Source organism: Curcuma longa, chromosome 21, assembly GCF_044706935.1.
Source record: "Curcuma longa cultivar G26 ecotype Majalengka, Jawa Barat chromosome 21, ITB_CL_G26_1.1, whole genome shotgun sequence".
Lineage (NCBI taxonomy): Eukaryota > Viridiplantae > Streptophyta > Magnoliopsida > Zingiberales > Zingiberaceae > Curcuma > Curcuma longa.
The window spans coordinates 6,440,801-6,462,656 of record NC_133881.1 but is presented as its reverse complement, the minus strand read 5'-3'; the positions used below and the strand labels follow the sequence as shown (position 1 = coordinate 6,462,656).

Here is a 21,856-nt window from a genome sequence, read left to right as displayed (position 1 = left end):
ATCACTAGATAATTCTATCTCCAACTTGGATCTACCAATTGCTTTTTGGAAAGGTACAAAATCCTATACAATGCATCCAATTCAGAATCATTTGTCATATACCAGTCTCTCACAAAAGTTTAGAGTTTTTGTGTCAACACTAGACAAAATCTAGATTCCTAGAGATGTATTTGAAGCCCAACAAAGTCCTGCCTAGCATGCTGTTGTCCTTGAAGAATATTGAGCTCTAAAAGAAAATGAGACTCGGATATTCACACCACTACCACCTGGAAAGAGAGCTGTTGGATGTAAATGGGTTTTTTCTGTGAAACAGAAGGCAGATGGAAGTGTTGATCGATTTAAGGCACGTCTAGTAGCAAAAGGATTCACACAGTCCTATGGGATTGATTACCATGAGACTTTTGCTCCAGTTGCCAAGTTTAATACTGTGAGAGTTCTCCTATCTTGTGTTGTAAATCAAGAATGACCAATATTCCAACTGATGTAAAAAATGCATTCCTAAATGGAGATTTAGTTGAAGAAGTATATATGAAAATTCCACCAGGATTTGAGAATGATCAAACAAGAGGGAAAGTGTGTAAACTCAAGAAATCTCTATATGGACTCAAGCAGTCACCGCGGGCATGGTTCAAGAGGTTTTCCAAGGTCCTGAAGCTGGAGGGCTACTATCAATCCCAAGCTGATCACACATTATTTGTAAAGCAGGCTCCTAATGGTAAGGTGGCCATTCTAATTGTATGCGTCGATGATATAGTACTCACAGGAGACAATGAAGAGGAAATAAAATAACTTTAAAATGACCTATCCAAGGAATTTGAGATGAAGGACCTAGGACTTCTCAGATATTTTCTTGGTATGGAAGTCGGTAAATCTCGGCAAGGAATATCTGTCTCACAGTGCAAATATATGTTAGACTTGCTTCGTGAAACTGGTATGAATGGTTGTTGTCCATCGGAAATACCTATGGATCCTAATGTCAAATTGAAGGTTAGAACAGAAGAAGAAACTATGGATAGAGAGCAGTATCAACGCCTAGTAGGTAAATTGATTTACCTCACACACGGCCAGATATCAATTATGCAGTGAGTCGTGTTAGCCAGTTCCTCATCAATCCTTCAGTTGATCACTTGAAGGTTGTTCATAGAATCTTAAGATATTTGAAGGAAGATCCTAGAAAAGGACTTTTCTTTAAGAAAATGACTAATCGATCAGTGAAAATCTTTACAGATGCTGACTGGGCAGGATCTCATAGTAATCGAAAGTCAACATCTGGTTATTGCTCATTCGTGTGGGGAAATTTAGTCACTTGGCGCAGCAAGAAACAGTCAGTAGTTGCTCGTAGTAGTGCTGAGGCAGAACTCCGAGCCTTAGCTCAAGGTGCTTGTGAAGGAATATAATTAAAACGATTGTTAAAAGAGCTCAGGATTAATTTCCAAGGTCTTATACAGGTGATGTGTGACAATCAGTCAGCTATGGCAATGGCTAAGAATCCTGTCCAGTATGATCGATCAAAACATATTGAAATTGATTGGCATTTTCTCAATGAAAAGATACAAGATAAGATTGTGTTGATGAATTATGTCCCTTCTCATCAACAAGTTGCAGATATTCTTACCAAGGCTCTATTCAGATCCACCTTCAGTGAACTTAATCACAGACTGGGTTTAATGAGTATCTATCGCATAGTTTGAGGGGGAGTGTGAAAAATCAAACTATTCTAATTTAGATGATTCTGCTACAGTTGTTAATATCTTGTATTTATAGCTAACCTAATTTAGATGATTCTGCTACAGCTGTTAATATCTTGTATTTATAGTTATCTTGTTATCAATAGGAAACCAATCACACAATTAGGTTCCTATTAATTAGAATTAATTAGTTTCCTATTAATTAGAATTTCTGTATTTAGCTAATACCTCATGTATTTATATCTCTCCTATTCTCATGAATAAGATATCCTTTTTTCTCCTAAAAACCACAATTATCATTATGTCAATATTACTAAACTTAAATTCCATATATTCTGTTTTTATTCTACTAAGCCGAAAATCTTTCACTTCTAGCATTTTTACCAAGATTCGAGTTTAGCATTTACTCTTTCACGTCTCTCATCCACCAAAACAATATCATCTGCAAATAACATGTACTGTGGCACCATATCTTGAATGCGTCCAGTGAGTTCGTCCATAATTAATGTAAAAACATAGGGACTTAGAGCTAATTTTTGATGTAACCCTATCTTTATAGAGAATGCTTCGGTTAATCCGCCTAAAGTCTTCACTATTGTCATTACATTCTCATACATATCTTTAATTAGTTCAATATACGCTATATTAACACCTGTCTTTTCTAGGATTCTAAATATAATTTTCCTTGGGACTCTATCATAAGCTTTTTCTAGGTCGACGAATATCATATATAAGTCTTACTTCTATTCCAGATACTTTTCAATTAGTTATCTAAAAAGATGTATAACTTTATTGTCGACCTTCCAAGCATAAATCCAAATTAATTTTCGGTTACTCTGGTCTCCTTTCTTAATCTTTTTTCAATTACTCTTTCTCAAAATTTCATGGTATGACTTATTAGTTTAATACTCTTATAGTTGCACAATTTTGTATATCTCCGTTATTCTTATATAAGAGAATTAGAGTACTTATCCTCTATTGATCGGGCTTTTTTTTAGCTTTTAATATCAAGTTGAATAACTTTATAAGTCATTCAATACCTTGTTTCCCTAGGCACTTCCATACCTCTATCAGAATAGCATCTGATTCAATAACTTTTCCATTTTGCATCTCTATAAAATTTGTTCTAAGTCTAAAGTTTGAATTTTACTATAAGAATTTAAATTTTATACTCATATAATCTACTTAAATTACCTAAGTTAAGTTGATCACCTAAACCTTTATTAAAAAATTGATGAAAATATCTCTTTTATTGCTCTTTTATTTTTTATAATTTACTAGTATCATATTACATTCATCTTTAATACATCTTATTTGAATAAAATATCTTGTCTTCCCCTCTCTCGCTTTAACTATTCTGTAAATGTCTCTTTCCCCTTATTTTGTATTCAATTTTCGATTGAAATGTTTAAAAGTTTCATTCTTAATTTCATTCACTGCTTTCTTGGCTACTATAATTTTTTTTAAGATTTTCTCATTCTTACAAGTAGATAATATCTTATAGGCTCTTCATTTGTCTTTCATTTTCTCTTGTACTTTCTCATTCCACTACCAAGATTCTTTATTTTATGGTGTACACCCCTTTGACTCACTGAATATATTTTAGGCTATTATTTTTAACTTTGATATCATCTTATCATATGTCGTATTCGAATCATCGTATATTTCTCCTAATATTTATTCTCTTACCCTCTCTTTAAATATATTTTGTTTCTCATCCTTTAACTTCAACTACTTAATTATAAGAGTCATGTATATTTTCCTTCTATTGATACTATGCTTGAGGCGTACATCCAAGACTACTAATATATGTTGAATAGTTACGTTTTCTCCAAGGATGACCTAGTAATCTTTATAAATTTTTCTATCCTTCTTCCTAATCATAAGAAAGCTAATTTGTGATTTATTATTTCCACTTTTGAATATAACCAAGTGTTCTTCTCTTTTCTTAAAAAATGTATTAGTCTATACTATCGCAAAATCCAATATAGTTTTCCTTCTTCATTTCTTATTCCAAACTCATAACCCCATCTACCCTATCATATTCCTCATTTTTCACTGTTACATACTCATTTAGATCTATTAAAATCATTTTGGTTAGTAGAATATTTTGTAATACTTCATCTAGATCATCCCAAAATATATATTTGGTGTGTTCATCTAATCCTAATTAGGTGCATATATTAATTACATTAATAGTTTCTTTCACCATCACTATTTTAAGATTTATAATCCTATCCCCTTTCTAATTGGTCCTACTACTTTATCCTTTAGCGAATTATCAACAGCAATACCTACTCTATTTTTTGTTTTACTCCTTCCTATATATCATAATTTAAAACTCGAATTTTTTATTATCTTTGCCTTCTCTCCTACACATTTTACCTATTGTACACACAAAATATTAATTCTTCTCCTTATCATTGTATTTACTACTTTCATTGTTTTACCAGTGAGTATTCCTAGATTCCATGTTCCAAATCTTAGACAATTAGATTTTCTATAATATTTGTTCTAACACAACCTATGGTGTGAGAACTCTTACATATTTAACACTACACCTGAATTCTCATAGAGATGCAGCAGTTATTGTTGAGACGTTACAGTCGAATTCTGCAACGTGTTCCTTACAGAAACAGCCTAATATTAGCACAATAGTTTGATGGATCCATTCATTGAATATTTGCCTATAAATCCACGCTAGCTAGCAACCTAGTGCACAACCCTCATCCTTTTTCAACCGGGCTTGGGACCGACTTTAGCAGCTTTATTAGGGCCTTGCTAACAAATAATTGATGATTGTCACTCTCATAAATAAAAAGTGCAATCTAAAAAAGACCATCACTTTATTTGTTAGCTCAAGTTAGTGAGTGTTACGGATGTAATCTAAAGGACCTGTGGTCAGACCCGAGTCTAAGTCTGGTCCCGCTCCTAAAAAGCACAGCCAGGTGGATCTCCTAACTTGGTTGATCAAGACATCGATAACCCCTCGTTTGACCTTCGTCGATCATTCGGTCATCGCCTCTGCCGAATCGCCTATCCGGCGATTGCCTTTGCCGGATAGCCATTCGGCTATTGCCTCCGCCGCATCGCCCATCCGGCTGTCGCCTCGGCCGAATCGCCTATCCGTCAATTGCCTTTGCCGAATAACCATTCGGCTATCGCCTTCGCCGATTCGCCATCCGTCTGTCGCCTTTGCCGAATCGGCCAGTCGGCCACCTCCCCATTAGTGAAGGACCTATTCGGCCCTAGCCTAAGCCGAATCCCCACTCGGCCAGGTCATCGCCGAATCCTCATTCGGCCGTAGCCCTAATCCGAATCCTCATTCGGCCGTAACCTTAGCCGAATCCTCATTCGGCCACCCCCATCGCCGAATCCCCATTCGGCCGTAGCCTTAGCCGAATACCCATTCGGCCATGCTATAAGCCGAACACCCATTCGGCCATGCCTAAGCCGAACACCCATTCGGCCATGCTACTAAGCCGAATACCCATTCGGCCATGTCCTAAGCCGAATCCCTCATTCGGCCATACCCTTGAGCCGAATCCTCATTCAGCCGTATCACAGCCTTTACCCATTCGGCCATGTTCCTCCGCCGAAGCCTCAGGGGACCACATCCTCGTCGAATCGCCCTGCAACGCCCGGGCCCACCTCATCATGATTTCTGACAAACCCACGCCCCATTTAATTAATGCTATTCCTGCCTGTGTACAAATGTTGACAAGGTGATGCTTTTACGGCGATGGGACAGAGAACTCGATTGTTCCTGATACCTCATTAATCATGATAAGACGTTCCTTAATGATGACGTGACACGTGCGCACGCTCATCTCCTCCTTAAAAGACCACTCCTCACGGCAGGTAAAACTCTCTCGAACTCTCTTACTCTCTTTCACGCTCAAGTTCTCCTTCTACTGTTCATCTTCTTCCTCTCCGTTTTCTCCACTGACTTGAGCGTCGGAGTGGTCGCGCCAGGGCAACACCCGGCCTTCCTACTGACGTTCTGCTGTGCTTCGCAGGTCCGGAGGTCCTCAGAGTTCTCCCAGCTCTCTTCTTCTTCTCTTCCTCCTCCATCCGTTCCAGCCCCCGGCGAGCTAAGGTCCGGTGACGTGTCCAGGAGCACTTCTCAACCGGAACATATTTTGGCGCCGTCTGTGGGAAACCACTTAGCCCGGATTTGAGATGCCGACGGACGAGCCCCCTCAGCCTCGCCTCATCACCATGACGCAGGAGGAATTTGACAGAGCCGTGGCTGCTGCCGCCGCCGTTCTAGCCGTTTCCAGGCAACCACCGCAGGTACTAGCTGGCCCTTCACGACCTCATTCTTTCTCCGGCGAAGCCCCGCCACCGCCAGCGCGCCAGTTGTTTGGGCCCACAGAAGCCCATCCTTCTCAGGCCCATCATCATCAAGGCATCAGGCCCATCCATTCTCAGGCCCATCATTCTCAGGCCCAGCAAGACCCCGCCTATCAAACTCCAGCATATCGAGCTCCAGCCCCTCAGGCCTATCAGGCCCAAGCCCACCAGATTCCGGCCCATCAGGCCCAAGGTCAAGCCCAACCTCATCAGTACGAAGACTACGGAGGAATGTCTGTAGAGTCTGCAGCAGCACGAGCCACACCTCATCGCCGTTCGAAGGGAAAAGGTCCACATCCTGGTGAAGGCAGTAGCTCCAACAAATCTCCTTTCGCCCCATGGATTCTGGAAGAAGAACTTCCACGTCACTTCCGCGCCCCTCAGCTTGCGGATTACACCGGAGCAACTGACCCAGAAGATCACCTGGGCAAATTTGAGAATGCAGCCACGCTGCACCAGTATACTGACGCCATTAAATGCCGAGTTTTCCTTACCACTCTGGCCGGCGCAGCTGTCCGCTGGTTCAACCATCTACCGCCGGCATCCATATGCTCCTTTGATGATTTCAGAAGTTCCTTTTTAAGGCAGTTTGCCACCAGCCGGGCCTATAGGAAGACTGTCATGGACCTCTTCTCCGTCAAACAAAAGTCCAAGGAGTCGCTCAAGCAGTACGTGCGCCGGTTCAATCAGGAAGCGAGGGAAGTCCCTGCGGCTCAATCGGAAGTCCTCGTCAGTGCCTTCTCTCAAGGGCTGATTGAGGGCGATTTCTTCCGGTCTCTCATTAAGAAGCCGCCAGAAAACTTTGACGCATTGCTGACCCGAGCCGACAAGTATATACATGTAGAGGAGGCCCAGTCGGCTCGGCGCACCAACGCCGATTCTCACCATCATGGGGGTCCGAGTCAACAGTCGGCTCCGGCGGTTCGGACTGAACGCCGACCACCACCTCAACCACTGCGAAGACCAGAGCCGGAGCACCATGCCAGGCCAGAAGTCGGCCCCCGTGTCATACAAGCAGTAAATTCCAGACCGGCGCAGTCTTCAGGGCCTTCGCGTTGGTTGCCCCGCTTCTGCGCGTATCATAAATCGCGGACGCATGACACTCGGGATTGCTACCAATACGCCCGAGTCCTCAGGGAGACTGAAGAGCAACAGCGCCAAGGAAGGGCCGCGCCTGTCCCCCAACCGCGACGGGAGAGTCGCAGCCAAGCCATTCCTCCACCTCCGCCGCTCTCTCCCCGCCCACATATCAAGCGTCACCGTTCTCCCAGAGAACGTACTCCCCCAGTACAGAAGGAGGGGGATCAAGGTCAAGGATCCGGTGCCCGCGATCCACAAGCCGGCAACCAAGACAATGCCCCTAGGGGCCACATTTTCATGATCACGGGGGGCACCACAGATGGAGACTCCAACCGAGCAAGGAAGGCCTATGTCCGGCAGTTGGAAGTCTGTGGCGTGGCCGCAGGGAGCAGGGGAGACGGACCCACCATCGGGTTCGGACCCCAAGACTTAGAAGGAGTCGAAACTCCTCATGATGATGCCCTGGTGATAACAGCCACCATAGCCAATTATGATGTATCTCGAGTGTTGGTGGATACTGGCAGCTCCGTCAACATCATCTTCAAGAAGGCCTTTGATCAGATGCACATCGATGAGGATGACCTGGAGCCGATGGCCACTGCTTTGTATGGGTTCACGGGGAATGAAGTCCGCCCCCTGGGACAGGCCCGCCTCGCTATCTCTCTGGGCGAGGAACCGGCTCGAAGGACCAGGTACTGTTATTTCACTGTAGTAGATGCGCCCTCTTCCTATAATGTTATACTAGGGCGACCTACACTTGGTGCTTTCTCGGCGGTCGCCTCTACTCACCATCAGAAGATCAAGTTCCCAGTCGGAAACTTAGTGGGAGAGGCGCGGGGCAACCAGTTGGTGGCGCGAAGGTGCTATGTGGACGCGGTCCGGACTGAAACCAGAAAGATTCAACGGACCCCGGGAGCTGAGGTCCATGCAGTCCAAGAGAGGCCGAATCTCCGTGCTGCCGCCGAGAAGGAGCTCTTACAAGTCTGCCCCGACCGCCCAGAGACAACTGTACAAGTGGCCGCCGAGCTGCCAGCGGAACTGAAGTTATCATTGGCCGAATGCCTCCGTCAGAACCAGGATGTCTTCGCCTGGGATCCGACTGACCTCAAGGGAGTGTCCCCGGACGTCGCCATCCACCGTCTCAACGTCCTTCCGGGTGCCCGCCCCGTCAAGCAGAAGCGACGACACTTCGGCTCAGAGCAGAACAAAGTAATCAGAGAAGAAGTGCAGAAGCTGTTAAAAGCTGGATACATCAAGGAAGTGCATTTCCCTACTTGGCTGTCCAATGTGGTGCTGGTGCCGAAGCCTGGTAACAAGTGGCGGGTTTGTGTGGATTTCCGTGACTTAAACAAGGCATGTCCGAAGGATTGTTACCCACTGCCTAGGATAGACCAACTAGTTGATTCTACTGCTGGCTGTGAGTACATATGTATGTTAGATGCTTATCAGGGGTACCATCAAATCCCCCTCTCTGTAGATGACCAAGATAAGGTCAGTTTCATAACGGCAGATGGAACCTTTTGCTACACTGTTATGCCGTTTGGACTTAAAAATGCAGGGGCCACCTATCAAAGGTTGATGGACAAAATCTTCCGACATCAACAAGGCAGAAACATCGAGGTGTACGTGGACGACATACTAATTAAGTCCGAGAAAGGAGGCTCCCTCATAGCCGACATAGAAGAAACTTGCGCTACTCTGCGCCAATATGGTTTGAAGCTGAATCCGTCCAAGTGCTTATTCGGGGTCCGAGTGGGCAAGTTCCTTGGGTATATAGTGACTGAAGAAGGGATTGAAGCCAATCCAGAAAAAGTGCAAGCATTGGCTCAGATGTCCCCACCCCGTAACCTCCGAGAAGCACAGAAGTTGATGGGCCGGATCAATGCACTCTCCCGATTCATTTCCAGATCGGCAGAACGCAGCCTTCCCTTCTTCAAGGTATTAAAGAAGGCGCAGAAGTTCAGTGGACCGAAGAGTGTGACAGAGCATTCGCCGAACTCAAGGAATACCTTTCTCAGCTCCCTCGGCTAGCCAAACCTTCCTCAGGAGAGCCTCTGTGGATGTACCTCTCTGCCTCTCCTTCAGCCGCCAGCTCTGTCCTCGTGAAACAAGAAGGTCAGTCTCAGCATCCCATTTATTTCTCTAGTCATCTTTTCAAAGACGCAGAAACTAGATACTCCAACATGGAAAAGCTGGCGTGGATGCTGGTTCTATCCGTTCGGAAGCTGCGGCCATACTTTCTGTCTCACCCGGTCACAGTCATGACCAATAGCAACTTGGGCCGACTCCTCACCCAGCCGGGATCTCCGGAAGATTAGCTAAATGGACTGTGGAACTGGGGGAATACGACATCCAGTATCAACCCCGGACCGCCATCAAGGCTCAGGCCTTAGCTGATTTCCTCATCGAAGTACCAGATGAGGAGCCGGATCAGATATGGAAGGTGTACGTAGATGGATCCTCCAACCGTCAAGGGAGTGGAGTCGGGGTTATCTTAATTTCTCCCCAAGAAGAAGAGATCCGGCTCTCCATTAGATTGAGTTTCCAAGCCTCCAACAATGAAGCGGAATACGAAGCTGTTCTCGCTGGCCTTCAAGCAGCTCGGTGGATGGGTGCCGCTCGGGTTCATTTACACTCCGATTCTCAACTCGTGGCGCAGCAGGTAGAAGGAAATTATGAAATTCATAATGATCGGCTTCGTCGTTATGCCGAAGCCTTTGCAAAAATGAGAACGGAGTTTGTAGAGGTGACTGTTCAGAAGATCCCTCGGACTGAAAATAGCAAGGCTGACGAGTTGGCCCGATTGGCAAGCTCTCTGACAGAATGGCACTCGGAGGAACCAGACTCTCAAGTTTCCTTAGTAGCTCAAATTGACCAGACTCCGGCTCCAATCGAACCGGATGACTGGAGAAGCCCTCTTCTGGACTTCCTCCGAACCGGCGCCACTCCTTCTGATTCTAGCCTGGCCAAAGTTCTCCGAAGGCGCGCTTCTCGCTTCACGCTTGTCGAAGAACAGTTATACCGGCGTTCCTTCTCCCGTCCTCTCCTTAAATGCTTGGGGCCAGCAGATGCTGATTATGTTCTTAGGGAGGCACACCAAGGATGTTGCGGCAATCACGCAGGAGGAAGATCGCTGGCCCGGAAGGTACTGTTAGCTGGATATTTTTGGCCGACTCTCCAAGCAGACGCGGCCAAGCTTGTGTCATCCTGTCTGTCTTGCCAGAAGTATCAAAATTTCTCACGAAGGCCAACGGAGATGTTGAAGGCCTCCACTACCTCATGTCCTTTTGATCAATGGGGCATGGACATCGTGGGACCCTTTCCAACGGGGCCACAACAGAAGAAGTATCTGCTGGTAGCTGTAGATTATTTCTCTAAGTGGGTGGAAGCTGAAGCTCTCGCCCGCATCACTGAGGAAGCTGTCATCAAGTTCCTATGGCAGAACATCATCTGTCGGTACGGCATCCCCCATCGACTGGTCTCTGACAATGGCCGACAATTCCAAGGGAAGAAAATCCAAGCTTGGTGTCAGGGACTCGGCATTCAACAGGCGTTCACTTCTGTAGCCTACCCGCAAGCTAATGGCCAAGCCGAAGTAACCAATCGGGAAATACTGCATGGGCTGAAGACTAAGCTGGATCATGAAGGAGGCAGTTGGGTGGAGGAGCTACCATGTGTGCTATGGGCCTATCGAACCACACCGAAGGAGAGCACCGGCATGACACCGTTCCACTTGGTGTACGGAGGAGAGGCTGTAGTACCGATGGAGGTGGGAGTCTTGTCGGACCGAAGAAGGCTCTATGATGAGGACAACGGGAAACGACGGAGGCTGGAGCTGGACCTCCTCACTGAAGACAGAGACCGAGCCGCCTCACGGCTCGCAGCCTACCGGCAGAGAATGTGTAACACTTACAACAGACGAGTAATCCCCAGATCATTCCAAGTGGGCGACCTGGTTTGGAAGAAGGTGAAGCCCGCTGGTGATGTGAGCAAGATGGATCCGCCCTGGGAAGGTCCTTACAAGGTGTTCAAGAAGACAGGCTCGGGCGCCTACTACCTCACCGATCCGGATGGCAAGGAGTTGATCAGACCGTGGAACGCCACGCATCTCCGGCCTTATCAAACTTAGCCTTCCCCAGCTCCAACTGTAAACTGTATGTCTCCTTGAATTTCCTGTACTTAATGATAATGATGCTTCTTCAGGTTCGCCCAAGGCCAAGGCCTTTCCAACCGTTCACAATACTCTCCCTACTCGATCGAAGTCATGGATCGAGCTCAAATTAGGTCTCGGACCTACTCCATCAGCAATTGCCCTTCTCAGGGTTCAACCTCCCTTCGGCTCGGACATAGCCAAGGTCGAGCTCAAATTAGGTCTCGGACCTACTCCATCAGCAATTGCCCTTCTCAGGGTTCAACCTCCCTTCGGCTCGGACATAGCCAAGGTCGAGCTCAAATTAGGTCTCGGACCTACTCCATCAGCAATTGCCCTTCTCAGGGTTCAACCTCCCTTCGGCTCGGACATAGCCAAGGTCGAGCTCGAATTAGGTCTCGGACCTACTCCATCAGCAATTGTCCTTCTCAGGGTTCAACCTCCCTTCGGCTCGGACATAGCCAAGGTCGAGCTTAATTTAGGTCTCGGACCTACTCCACCGGCATATTTTAGGTCTCGGACCTACTCCATCGAGCGGACCTGCGCCCGCAACAAAACGCCTCCACTTCACGGACTTCGCCAGCCCCCACATTTCCTCCGGCTCAAGACAAGGAAATTCACCAAGTTTGGCTGAATCCCTCATCCGGTTCCAGCTTCGCCGAATTCTTCATTCGGCCAATTCTCCGCCGAATCCATCCTTCGGATACTCCGGCACCGAGCCCCTCATTCGGTTATGCGGTCACCAAACGCCTCAGGCGGTTACATCTTCACTGGATGCCCCGTCAGGATCCGTCTTCACCAAGGACCTCCTTCAATCACATTGCCGCCGAATTCTTCATTTCGGCTTCACCTCCACCTAATCTCTCATTCGGCCTTACCCGCATCGAATCCTGCATATGACGTCCCCTTTTACCGAAGCCGTCATTCGGCTACCACTTTTCCGAATCCATCATTCGGCTCCAACCTGGGCCTAATCCGTCATTCGGCTCCAACTTGGGCCTAATCCGTCATTCGGCTTCGACTTTGCCTAATCCCTCGAATCCTGCGTACGACGTCAACGTCGCCACGTCCGCATGAGGAGACGCCTCCGCCGACTCCTCATGCTACGGTTACATCTTCGCCGAATCCTCATTTTCTCCGCGCCCGCATTAAATCCCGCATTCGGCTGTGGCTCCTCCGAGTAGCTGCCTAGGCGCCGAATCAACCATTCGGCCAGGCGCCGAATCAACCATTCGGCCATGCTTTCGCCGAATCCTGCATTCGGTTACCCCGGATGGGGGCAGTTGGTTGCCTCTTCACCGAATCCTTGGTCCGGTTACTCTCTCCTTGAATCGCCCATCTAGCCGCGCCCACGTAGAAAGTCTTCCCACTAGCTGTACGCCTGGTTTATGCCTTTTCCTGGTAGTGGGCTTCTCGCCGCCTTCGCCCACCGAAGGATAATCCTAAGGATGGAAGCACGCTGTCTCGTCACATACAAGGCTTGATTTCTCGCCGTATGCGGATTGCTGAGATCAAACTTATTCCATTCTCGTCCGGGCGCGCCTCTTGACTTAGCCTAAATAGGTATCAATTGGGAAAAACACAAGGAGCCAAAAGAAACAACAAGGGTGCTAGCAAAATTTCATTACTGCGGCAAAAAATATTACACCGAGATGGTTAAGCCCTATTGCGATCACTTCCCCTCACCCTTTCCCTCGGGTTTCTTCAGCACCTCCGAGGCCATCCGGAGAAGTTCAGGCAATTCTTGCCATACTTTCTGCGGGTCCAGCTGGTCCAAAACAGCGTCCAGGATATCCACACCGGCAGCCTCCAGCTGCCGTAGTGCACCCTCGAAACCGGACTGAAGCATGGTGGCGGTGCGCTCCAAAAATTGGTCAGTGAACTCCTTCGACTTTAGCCAATCTTCCTTGGCCGCCTCTATCCGGTCCCCCTCGGCGAGCTTGTAGGCAGCAAGCTCATGGCGCGCGCCGGCTGAAACACCCTCTACCACCTTGGCCGCTTCAGTCAAGTCGGCTACTTGTTTCCTCAAGTCCGCACTCGGCCTCTAGAGCTTCGATACGAGCCTGCTTCTCTTTGGATTCATCGCAGACGAAGTCCAAATCCATTTGAATTTGATCCCCCCGTTCTTCCAAGAAATAAAGCTGATCGTTCTGCTCGACCAAACGTTGCTCCACCCTGGCGAGCTGCTCTTCTTTCTGCTGCCGTTCCTCAAAAGCCTCTTGCATCTGGGATAGGGCCTCCTGAAGTTCACGCTCGAGGCTTTCGGCCCTGTCCTCGGCCGTTTGCTGCCTCGCTAAAGCCAGTTCCGCTTCGCTCTGGTGTCGCATCACGATGCCTTGCGCAGCTCGAAGCTCTCTGATCAATGAAAGCTCTCGGGCCCTTAACACCGCTAGCTGCCCTTCTAAGGATCGAAATTGTAAGCATACCTGAGGCAGTCTGCAATGAACCTCCAAAAGCTCGCTCAAAGTCTACACCACCAGATACAGTTAAGTCAGGAGTACAGTTAAAAAGGCCTTAGTCTTCCTAAAGCTAGGACGGAACTTACCCGAATGCAAGCGTAGATGCTCCGGCTAGTAAGGTCCGACAGCACCAGGGGGGTAAAAAACGCAGAACCCCTGATAGATCTGGTCAGATCTACAAGGCGATTAACCTCCTCGAAGGTAAAGGCATTGTCGGCTGGTGTAGAGGGAGATCGGGGCCCGGAAGGAGGAAAGACTTCCACCTGGAAAAATACCTGCCGAGAAGGAAGGAATATGAAGCTGAGCTGGCCGAGTAGCAGAAGAGGGGCCCGCTGTAGACGAGGCAACAGCCCTTGGCATCTCCCTTTGCTCCTCCGGCGCAGTCACAGTGGATGGAGAAGCTAACTGTGGGGTGGTATCATGCGAAGGCACTGGCACCGTGGCTGGCGGTTCATTCGTCGCTTCGGCTACAGCCGCCACCTCGCTCCCTGTCCTCGTCACCGGGGACGACGTCCTTAGGGAATCATCCGGTGAAGGGGGCGCTGGAGGTTCCGCTGCGAACTCCGGAAGCTGAGGCAACGGTGCTGGCGCCATTGCCAGCACAGTTTCGTCTGGCACAGATGCAGCGGGTGGTGCCTCCACCACGGCAGCAGGAGCCGGTACATCCATCGAGGTCAGTGGAGTAATCGGTTCAGCTCCCGACTCGGTCTCAAGCACTGCATGCCTGGGAACCGGCTCCTCTACCGGCTCTGCTATCGATAATGCCGCCGAGGCAGTAGGTTCCGCCTCTCTCGACGGTGTTTGTTTAGCCGGCTGGTGCTCCGCGTGATGGCTCGACTCCGTCCCGGGGGTACTCTTCGGTGCAGCCAATGTACTCTTCTTCTTCTTCTTCTCTTTTTGCTTAGTCTTGGCGACTGATTCGGGACGGACTTTCCCCTTTAACTTGCCCTCTTCAACCGCTGGAGGACGCTGCCGAGACTCCGGTTCAGGAGGAGGCTCCCGGATGATAATCGCTGTGGACCGAGGAGTCTTCTTGCGTGTTTCCTCCACGCGGGGCCGCTGGGCTTGGAAAGTGTTCTCGCGTGACTCCTCTCCGCGTGGTCGTTTTGCCTTAGGAATCCTCTCACGCGGCGCTTCGGATGGAAGCTGCTCGGCTATGCGGCTAGGTGGGATTGCTGGCTGGGATCCTGCTTCGGATTCAGCCGCTGCCGAATGCTCGGCAGCGGAAGCTGACGTTGCCGGAACCTCTCCTGAAGAAGTGGGGGTCGTCAACTTCCGGAAGGACGCGCGGTCCCACTTAAGGAACTTGTTCAAAGATGCCGCCATCCAAAGGTCCTCTGCAAAAAACCAATGAATACATAAAATTAGAAATCAATAGGTTATAGTAATGAGGATATATTACCTAGTGGCTGTGATAGCTCCACGGCTATGGGGCTTAGACCAGCCCGGTGCAGCAATCCTTCTTCGCCCACCAGCCTGCCGACATGGAACTTCAGACCGCCGAGGGATTCATACGCCGTCTGGTATGTCGTCTCGGACCTATAATCGCTTAGGCGCGGAGGCAAAGGGAGATCTGGCTGCCACTCGGTAATGCGCAGGGGACTAGGGATCCGCACGAAAAAGAACTTCTCCTTCCAGTGCTTTAAGGATGAAGGGTATTTATCTAAGAAGTTGTGGCCAGGTCGGGCGTTAAGGTAAAATACCCCTTCTTCCTTCTTCTTCATGTAGAAAAAGTAGTGGAAGACAGTAGGGTTCAGAGGGATGTCGTATACCTTAAATACTAGGCAGACACAACACAGGAAGCGAAAAGAGTTCGGGGCCATTTGGTTTACCGGTACTCCGAAATACCCCGCTATCCTAACAAAAAACTCTGGGATCGGAAAACGGAGTCCTCCCTCCAACTGATCGCGGAAGAAAGTTTGATAACCGGAGGGAGGAAGATGGGGGCGGTCCTGACTTTTGGGGACTCTAATCTTATAGGCTTTAGGAATGTGATATTGGAGTTTTATCGCGGCCTTGTCACTGTCGACAAGAATGGAAGAGGTAGACTCATACCATACTCCTACATACTCTAACTCTGACATCTTGAGGCGAAAAGCTGGCTGGGAGAAAAGGATTAAACAGAAAGAAAGAGGAAGAAAATAGGAGGGCAAAGCTTATGCAGTGGCAGATCGTCGAACGAATAGAAAAGCAATGGCTGAGGAAGACGACGACTACAGCACGCAGGGGCCACACACAGATAAGGCCACCGCCGTTTTCCTACCGCGGCTATATAGCGAAACCCTACCAAACCCTAGCCGTCCGATTAGTTGAGGCAAATGGGCGGGGATCGTCCCCACCGCTCGATGGGCACAGTCTCCCAGTAAGATCTGATCGTGTTATGATCGCGAAGCAACGCGCGCCTCGGGCCGCCCGTCGCATTAAATGCTGATGTGGGAAAAGACGGCTACCTTCACGCGCACGCGTGCTCGGCGCCACGCCTGCTGCCATACCGTTCAACTGACCTGCCCAACGGAACTTCGCCACGTGTCATGAAAGAGTTGTTTCCAATTAAGCTCCTCGCTTAATAAAATCAGACTCGAGCAAAGAGTGAGTCTAGTCAGCTCGACTCACGCTCCCTTCGACTAGACTAAGGGGGGAGGCTTATGTTATGGCAGATATTCATGATGACGTCAGCATGGGCTCGAGTCTGATCCGTGTCTGACTTGAATCTCGCTCAGGGCTTGATATACCCTGTGCAACCCTCCCTTGGTCGCACAGCCTTAGCCGGATCCTCACTCGGACACGGACTTCGGCCAAAAACCCATTCGGCTATGCTACTAAGCCGAATACCCATTCGACCATGCCACTAAGCCGAACACCCATTCGGCCATGCCACTAAGTCGAACACCCATTCGACCATGCTACTAAGCCGAATACATATTCGTCCATGCCCCTAAGCCGAATACCCATTCGGCCATACCCTTGAGCTGAATCCTCCTTCAGCCGTATCACAGCTAAATACATATTCGGCCATGTTCCTCTGCCGAAGCCTCATGGGCTCACATCCTCATCGAATCATCCTGAAGCGCTCAAGCCTATCTCATCATGATCTCTGACAGTCACGCCCCATTTAATTAATAGCGCCTGTGCACAAATGCAGACGAAGTGATGCTTTTACAGCGATGGGACATGAAAACTCGATTGTTCTTACCACCTCATTAATCACGATAAGACCGTTCATAAATGATGACGTGACACCTACGCACGCTCATCTTCTTCTTTAAAAAGACCACTCCTCACCGCAGGTAAAAGGAGGGAAAACTCTCATATTCATTTCATGTTCAAGCTACTGTTCATCTTCTTCCTCTCCGTTTTTTCTCCACTAACTTGAGCGTCGGAGTGGTCGCGCCGGGGCAACCCCCGGCCTTCCTACTGACATTTGCTGTGCTCGCAGGTCCGGCAGTCCTCAAGCTTCTTCTTCTTCTTCTTCTTCTTCTTCTTCTTCCTTCTGTTCTTCTCCTCCATCGATCCCACTCTACGGCGAGCTAGAGCTGGTGATGTGTCCGGAAGTCATTCTCAACCGGAACAAGGTTATAAAAGCTTCGAATCTTACTCGAAGCAATAGAGAGAAACAAACGACAAGAAGCTACCAACATCGCAAGCGGCAGCGAGCGATGGTGGAAAATGTCGAACTCTTCGGCTTCAGAGCAGCGGGGTTAGAGACATATAATGCATTTATTGCGAGGTGGCATCTATGGTTGGAGGGAGTCAGTCAAAAAGAGACAGTGACAACTATGCTTAGAAGTGGACATGCAATTACAACAGTGTGTTATAACAATTATTAACTGTTATATCAATGTTATATATATAAATTATTATTTCAGTTTATGCATAATTTATATTTGTTATAATATATATATATTAATATACTAAATTTTCTTTTTATTAATATCTTTATTGCATGAAAGATGGATAATTAAAGTGCAAGATTAAGTGTAATTTGAGTTGGAATCAATTAGGTGCAACTTATTTAGGATGATTCTCATTTAATTCAAGTTGATGTGAACCATGATTGATTAAACTTAAATGTAATTTTAAATTTTGAGAAAACTTCTAAATTATTTTAGGATGTTGACAATGAATAATATTCTCTATATATGTTGGTAATAACTAGTATTAAATTATTTTATATTTTTAAGAATCCATTTTATATGTGTATGACACAAAAAAAAAATCTGAAAAAGAATCATGTCCCTTAAAATAATTGACTTTTATTAATAATCTCAATAGCTAATTCTCTATTTGGATGTAGCCTTACTATTCCACTTCTTAAGGTCATTAAGAAATTATCTTTTGTGGTTATATTATATAGGAATTCATTAATATAATAACTTAAAACTATTAAACATATATAATCATCAATAATTGATATTAAAATTTTCTAATTATTTAAAATATCACATACTACCAAATGAATATTTTTTTTTCCATTGGATTGTTCTATCTCGTAATACTTATATCAACATAATGTTGATACTTAGTTGGCAGTCTCATGATTTCCTCTTTTACCTCATGAATTAAATAATAGATATTATCCATTTGTAACATCTTATCCATATTAACTTTGCAAAAATAAGATTTTACAAAGGTTCTATTGTCATAAGAATATCCATAATATAGTCTCAAAATAAAGCAACTACAACAATTTTTTATGCCTCTACCTTTAGTGATGCTAGAGTACCGAGAGATTTCTTAATCCTCAAAAGTGAGCATCACCTTTTTCTAAGACTACTTTACCAAGAGAAAATGAGTCACAATCTAGTTGTTCATGGTTATAAAATCTCCCCATCCATGTTCTCATTAATCCATGAATTGAATAATGATTATAAAGGAATTTTATTATCAAGTACCCCTTTTCATTATCTTCTCCATTATATTGTACGGATGTCTGCCATCATCAAATCAACTCAATGTGTTGCCCATAATGTCCAAAAATAATGTTGAATTTTACATCAACAGCTCTCTAATCCTCTTAAAGTTGACATCATTATTTATAATCATTGCACTATATGATGTGGTGGAAATATATTACTCCCATGTGTCATGCGGAATAAAGTTATAAAGCTGGTTTATTTTTAAGATTAAGAAATCCTAAACCATTTCACTCGAAGAATAAGAAAAATATCTCGAAATATTTCTTAAACGAATATTTCAGAATCTTTCTAAAAAAAATGGAATGAGTATCTTGGAATATTTGGCTTTAAGATCAGGAAACTCTAAGATCATTTCACTTAAAGAATAAGGAAAATATCTTGAAATATTTCTTATTAATATTTCAGAATCTTTCTAAAAAATGAAATGGGTATCTCGGAATATTTTCTAAACGGATGCTAATATTTTGGAGATCAACTCTATAAAAGGTTGCTCATACCTATGGACACAGGTATGCACACATCAACCCCAATTTCCCCATGTCTTTAAACTCCTTCCTCATGAAAAATTCTAACTTGAGCGTCAGAGTTGTTAGTAGTAGTCCTAAAGCCAATTATATGATGATTGACTAGGGACTTTTGTATCATATTCTATTATTAATAAAGGTAAAAAATTTTAGTTATTATACTTATTTTATATTTATGCCAAATAACTAAATATAATAATGTCCTTGGGTAGCTAGTTCTAATCTACATCATATCGATTGTTTGAATCGATAGTGAGATGATGTAGAGAACACTACTTTGAATCATTTCTAGTCAAGCATTAATATTCAGGGACAATGTTAATGCGTTGAGACTAGCATGTAGGTCAACTGGATGACTTGATCTCATAAGTCATGGATATGGGATATCGAGTTGACACATGAGTATATATTAGAGAATGTAGACTGAATTGACCCGCTATGAGAAAGTTTCATGAATCGTTATATGAGTGTTATAAACTTTCTCATGTGACTATTGGTATAAATAGTCCTTAGACCTGAAGTCATTACGGTTCTCTACATAAGGAGTTATGTACTTTGATATTGTCAAATGTCACTTATAACAGGGTGGACTATAAAGGCGATCACTGGGTATGTAATAAATTATGCAGAGGGATATGACTGATGTAGATGAGATCTATCCCTCCCATATAACTAGAGTGATATCTTGCGGCCTCTTGATAGAGTAGGACCACGAAATACATGGTCATGCTCAAATGAGTCAATATGAGATATTAAGCTCATTTGCTTGAGTGAGTCTACTTGGGGATTAAGAAATATAAAGGTTGATAAGAGGATGACACGGTCTATGCCTCATTGATCAATCTAGATATCGAGAATAGAAGGACATGACCATACATTATCATAGTCACGAAGATTATGTCAGATCTTGATATTTTTATCACTTTGGTAGCAATGATGCATTGCTAGATGTCATTCATTGTTTATATTTCTAAAATAAATTTTAGAACATTGCCAACGTTACAAGAACCTATTGGGTCACACACAAATAACACTCTATTTGGAGATGAGTTCATTTTAGTTTGACTAAAGAAAAAATTAAGTTCATTGGATGGCTAAGACTTGAGTTAGACTTAAGTTGGTTGAATTTGATTTAGACTCAAATTAAACCAAGTTGATGAATGGAGGTTGATTCATTATGCATGATTAATATGGATTAATCATGCATTTAAGAAGAGGAAGTTATCATGCGTGGAAGAGAAAGTTATCATGTATGGGAGAGGCAGTTATTATGCATGATTAATAGGATTAATCATGCATTGATGAGAGAATACCAAAAGTCTTAAAACCTTTAATATTCATGGCTTGGGTATAAAAAGAATTTTTCTACCCTAAAGTGAGATTGGATGAACATCATCTTCTCTTCTCTTCTTCTTGGCCATGAGTCACATGAAAGGGTTGCTAGCACAACCAACTTTCTCCAAAAAGTGAGTTTTTATGTGGATATGTATAGAGACACGAACACTTGAATGTACAAGAGATCCGATAACCTTTGGATGAGTAAGATAAGTGAAGGGCACGCATCAAAGGTATACCCTATTAGATAGGATTTCATAGATCTAAACTTGTACAAATTTTTCACATGCATCACAGAAGGGATCCTATTTTCTAGTGTGAATTTTGTTATTTTGTCGCATAGGATCCCTACAAGAGTGGTTTACCAGGACCCACCCTCGGCGCTATTCTAACTCTCTTTTTGAGTGCTTTTCAAATCTCTTCATCTCTCTGAGCGATTATCTTTGAGGAGTGTGCGCGTTAGTAGTTCATGAAATAGTGGCTTGATCATCCACGGTGTATTGGCCGAAACAAATTGACGTCATCTGTGAAAAAATTGAGTTGAGATGCTGCGATAGTTAACACTGGAAGAGCTAATGACAATCACGACTCCGTCGAAAAGAAAAGCTACAATGAGTATCCCCTTTCTGAATTTTCTTCCCTCGATCATCCAAATGACGGCAAAAAGCCTCCTCCATCAAAAGCTAAGTATTCAAGAATTTATTTCCTTCCTATTCCTATTAGACTTGTTAATATCTTTCTGTGCAATATCTACGATGTCTCGTCTCGACCATCCTTGTCCCGAGTCTCGTCTCTGCCAATCTTGTCCCGAGTCTCATCTCGGTCGTCTCAATTCTGAGTCTCATCTCTGTCAGCCTTGTCTCGAGTCATGTCTCAGCCAGCCTGGTCTCGAGTCTCATCTCGACCATCTCTGTCTTAAGTCTTGTCTCAGTCACCTTGGTCCTGAGTCTCGTCTCGGTTAGCCTTGTCCTGAGTCTCTTCTTTGCCAACCTTGTCCTGAGTCTCATCTCCGCCAGCCTGGTCTCGAGTTTCATCTTAGTCACCTTCGCCCGAGCTTCATCTCGGCTAGCCTGATCCTAAGTCTCGTCTCGGTCATCTCTATCCCGAATCTCATCTTGGCCACCTCTGTCCCGAGCCTCATCTTAGCTAGCTTGGTTTTGAGTCTCATCTCGACTATCTTTGTCCTGAGTCTCATCTTTGTCAACCTTGTCTAGAGTCTCATCTCTGCCAGCCTTGTCTCGAGTCTTGTCTCAGTCAACTTGGTCCTGAGTCTCATCTCACCTGTCTCTGTCCCGATTCTCATTTTGGACAATCTCGGCCATCTCTGTCTCGAGTCTCATCTTGGCAA

General features: G+C 45.5%; 1 protein-coding gene across 1 annotated transcript; it reads left to right on the top strand.

Moving 5' to 3' along the window:
• Positions 1-5,870: 5,870 nt before the first annotated feature.
• LOC141815103 (uncharacterized) lies at positions 5,871-9,155 on the top strand. Its single transcript, XM_074703058.1, has one exon. It carries the CDS (start codon positions 5,871-5,873, stop codon positions 9,153-9,155), a length of 3,285 nt encoding a protein of 1,094 aa, XP_074559159.1.
• The last annotated feature ends 12,701 nt before the right edge of the window (positions 9,156-21,856 follow it).

Coding starts and splice junctions, on each gene's coding strand:
- LOC141815103 (XM_074703058.1), top strand. CDS start 5,871: ATGCCGACGGACGAGCCCCCTCAGCCTCGCCTCATCACCATGACGCAG.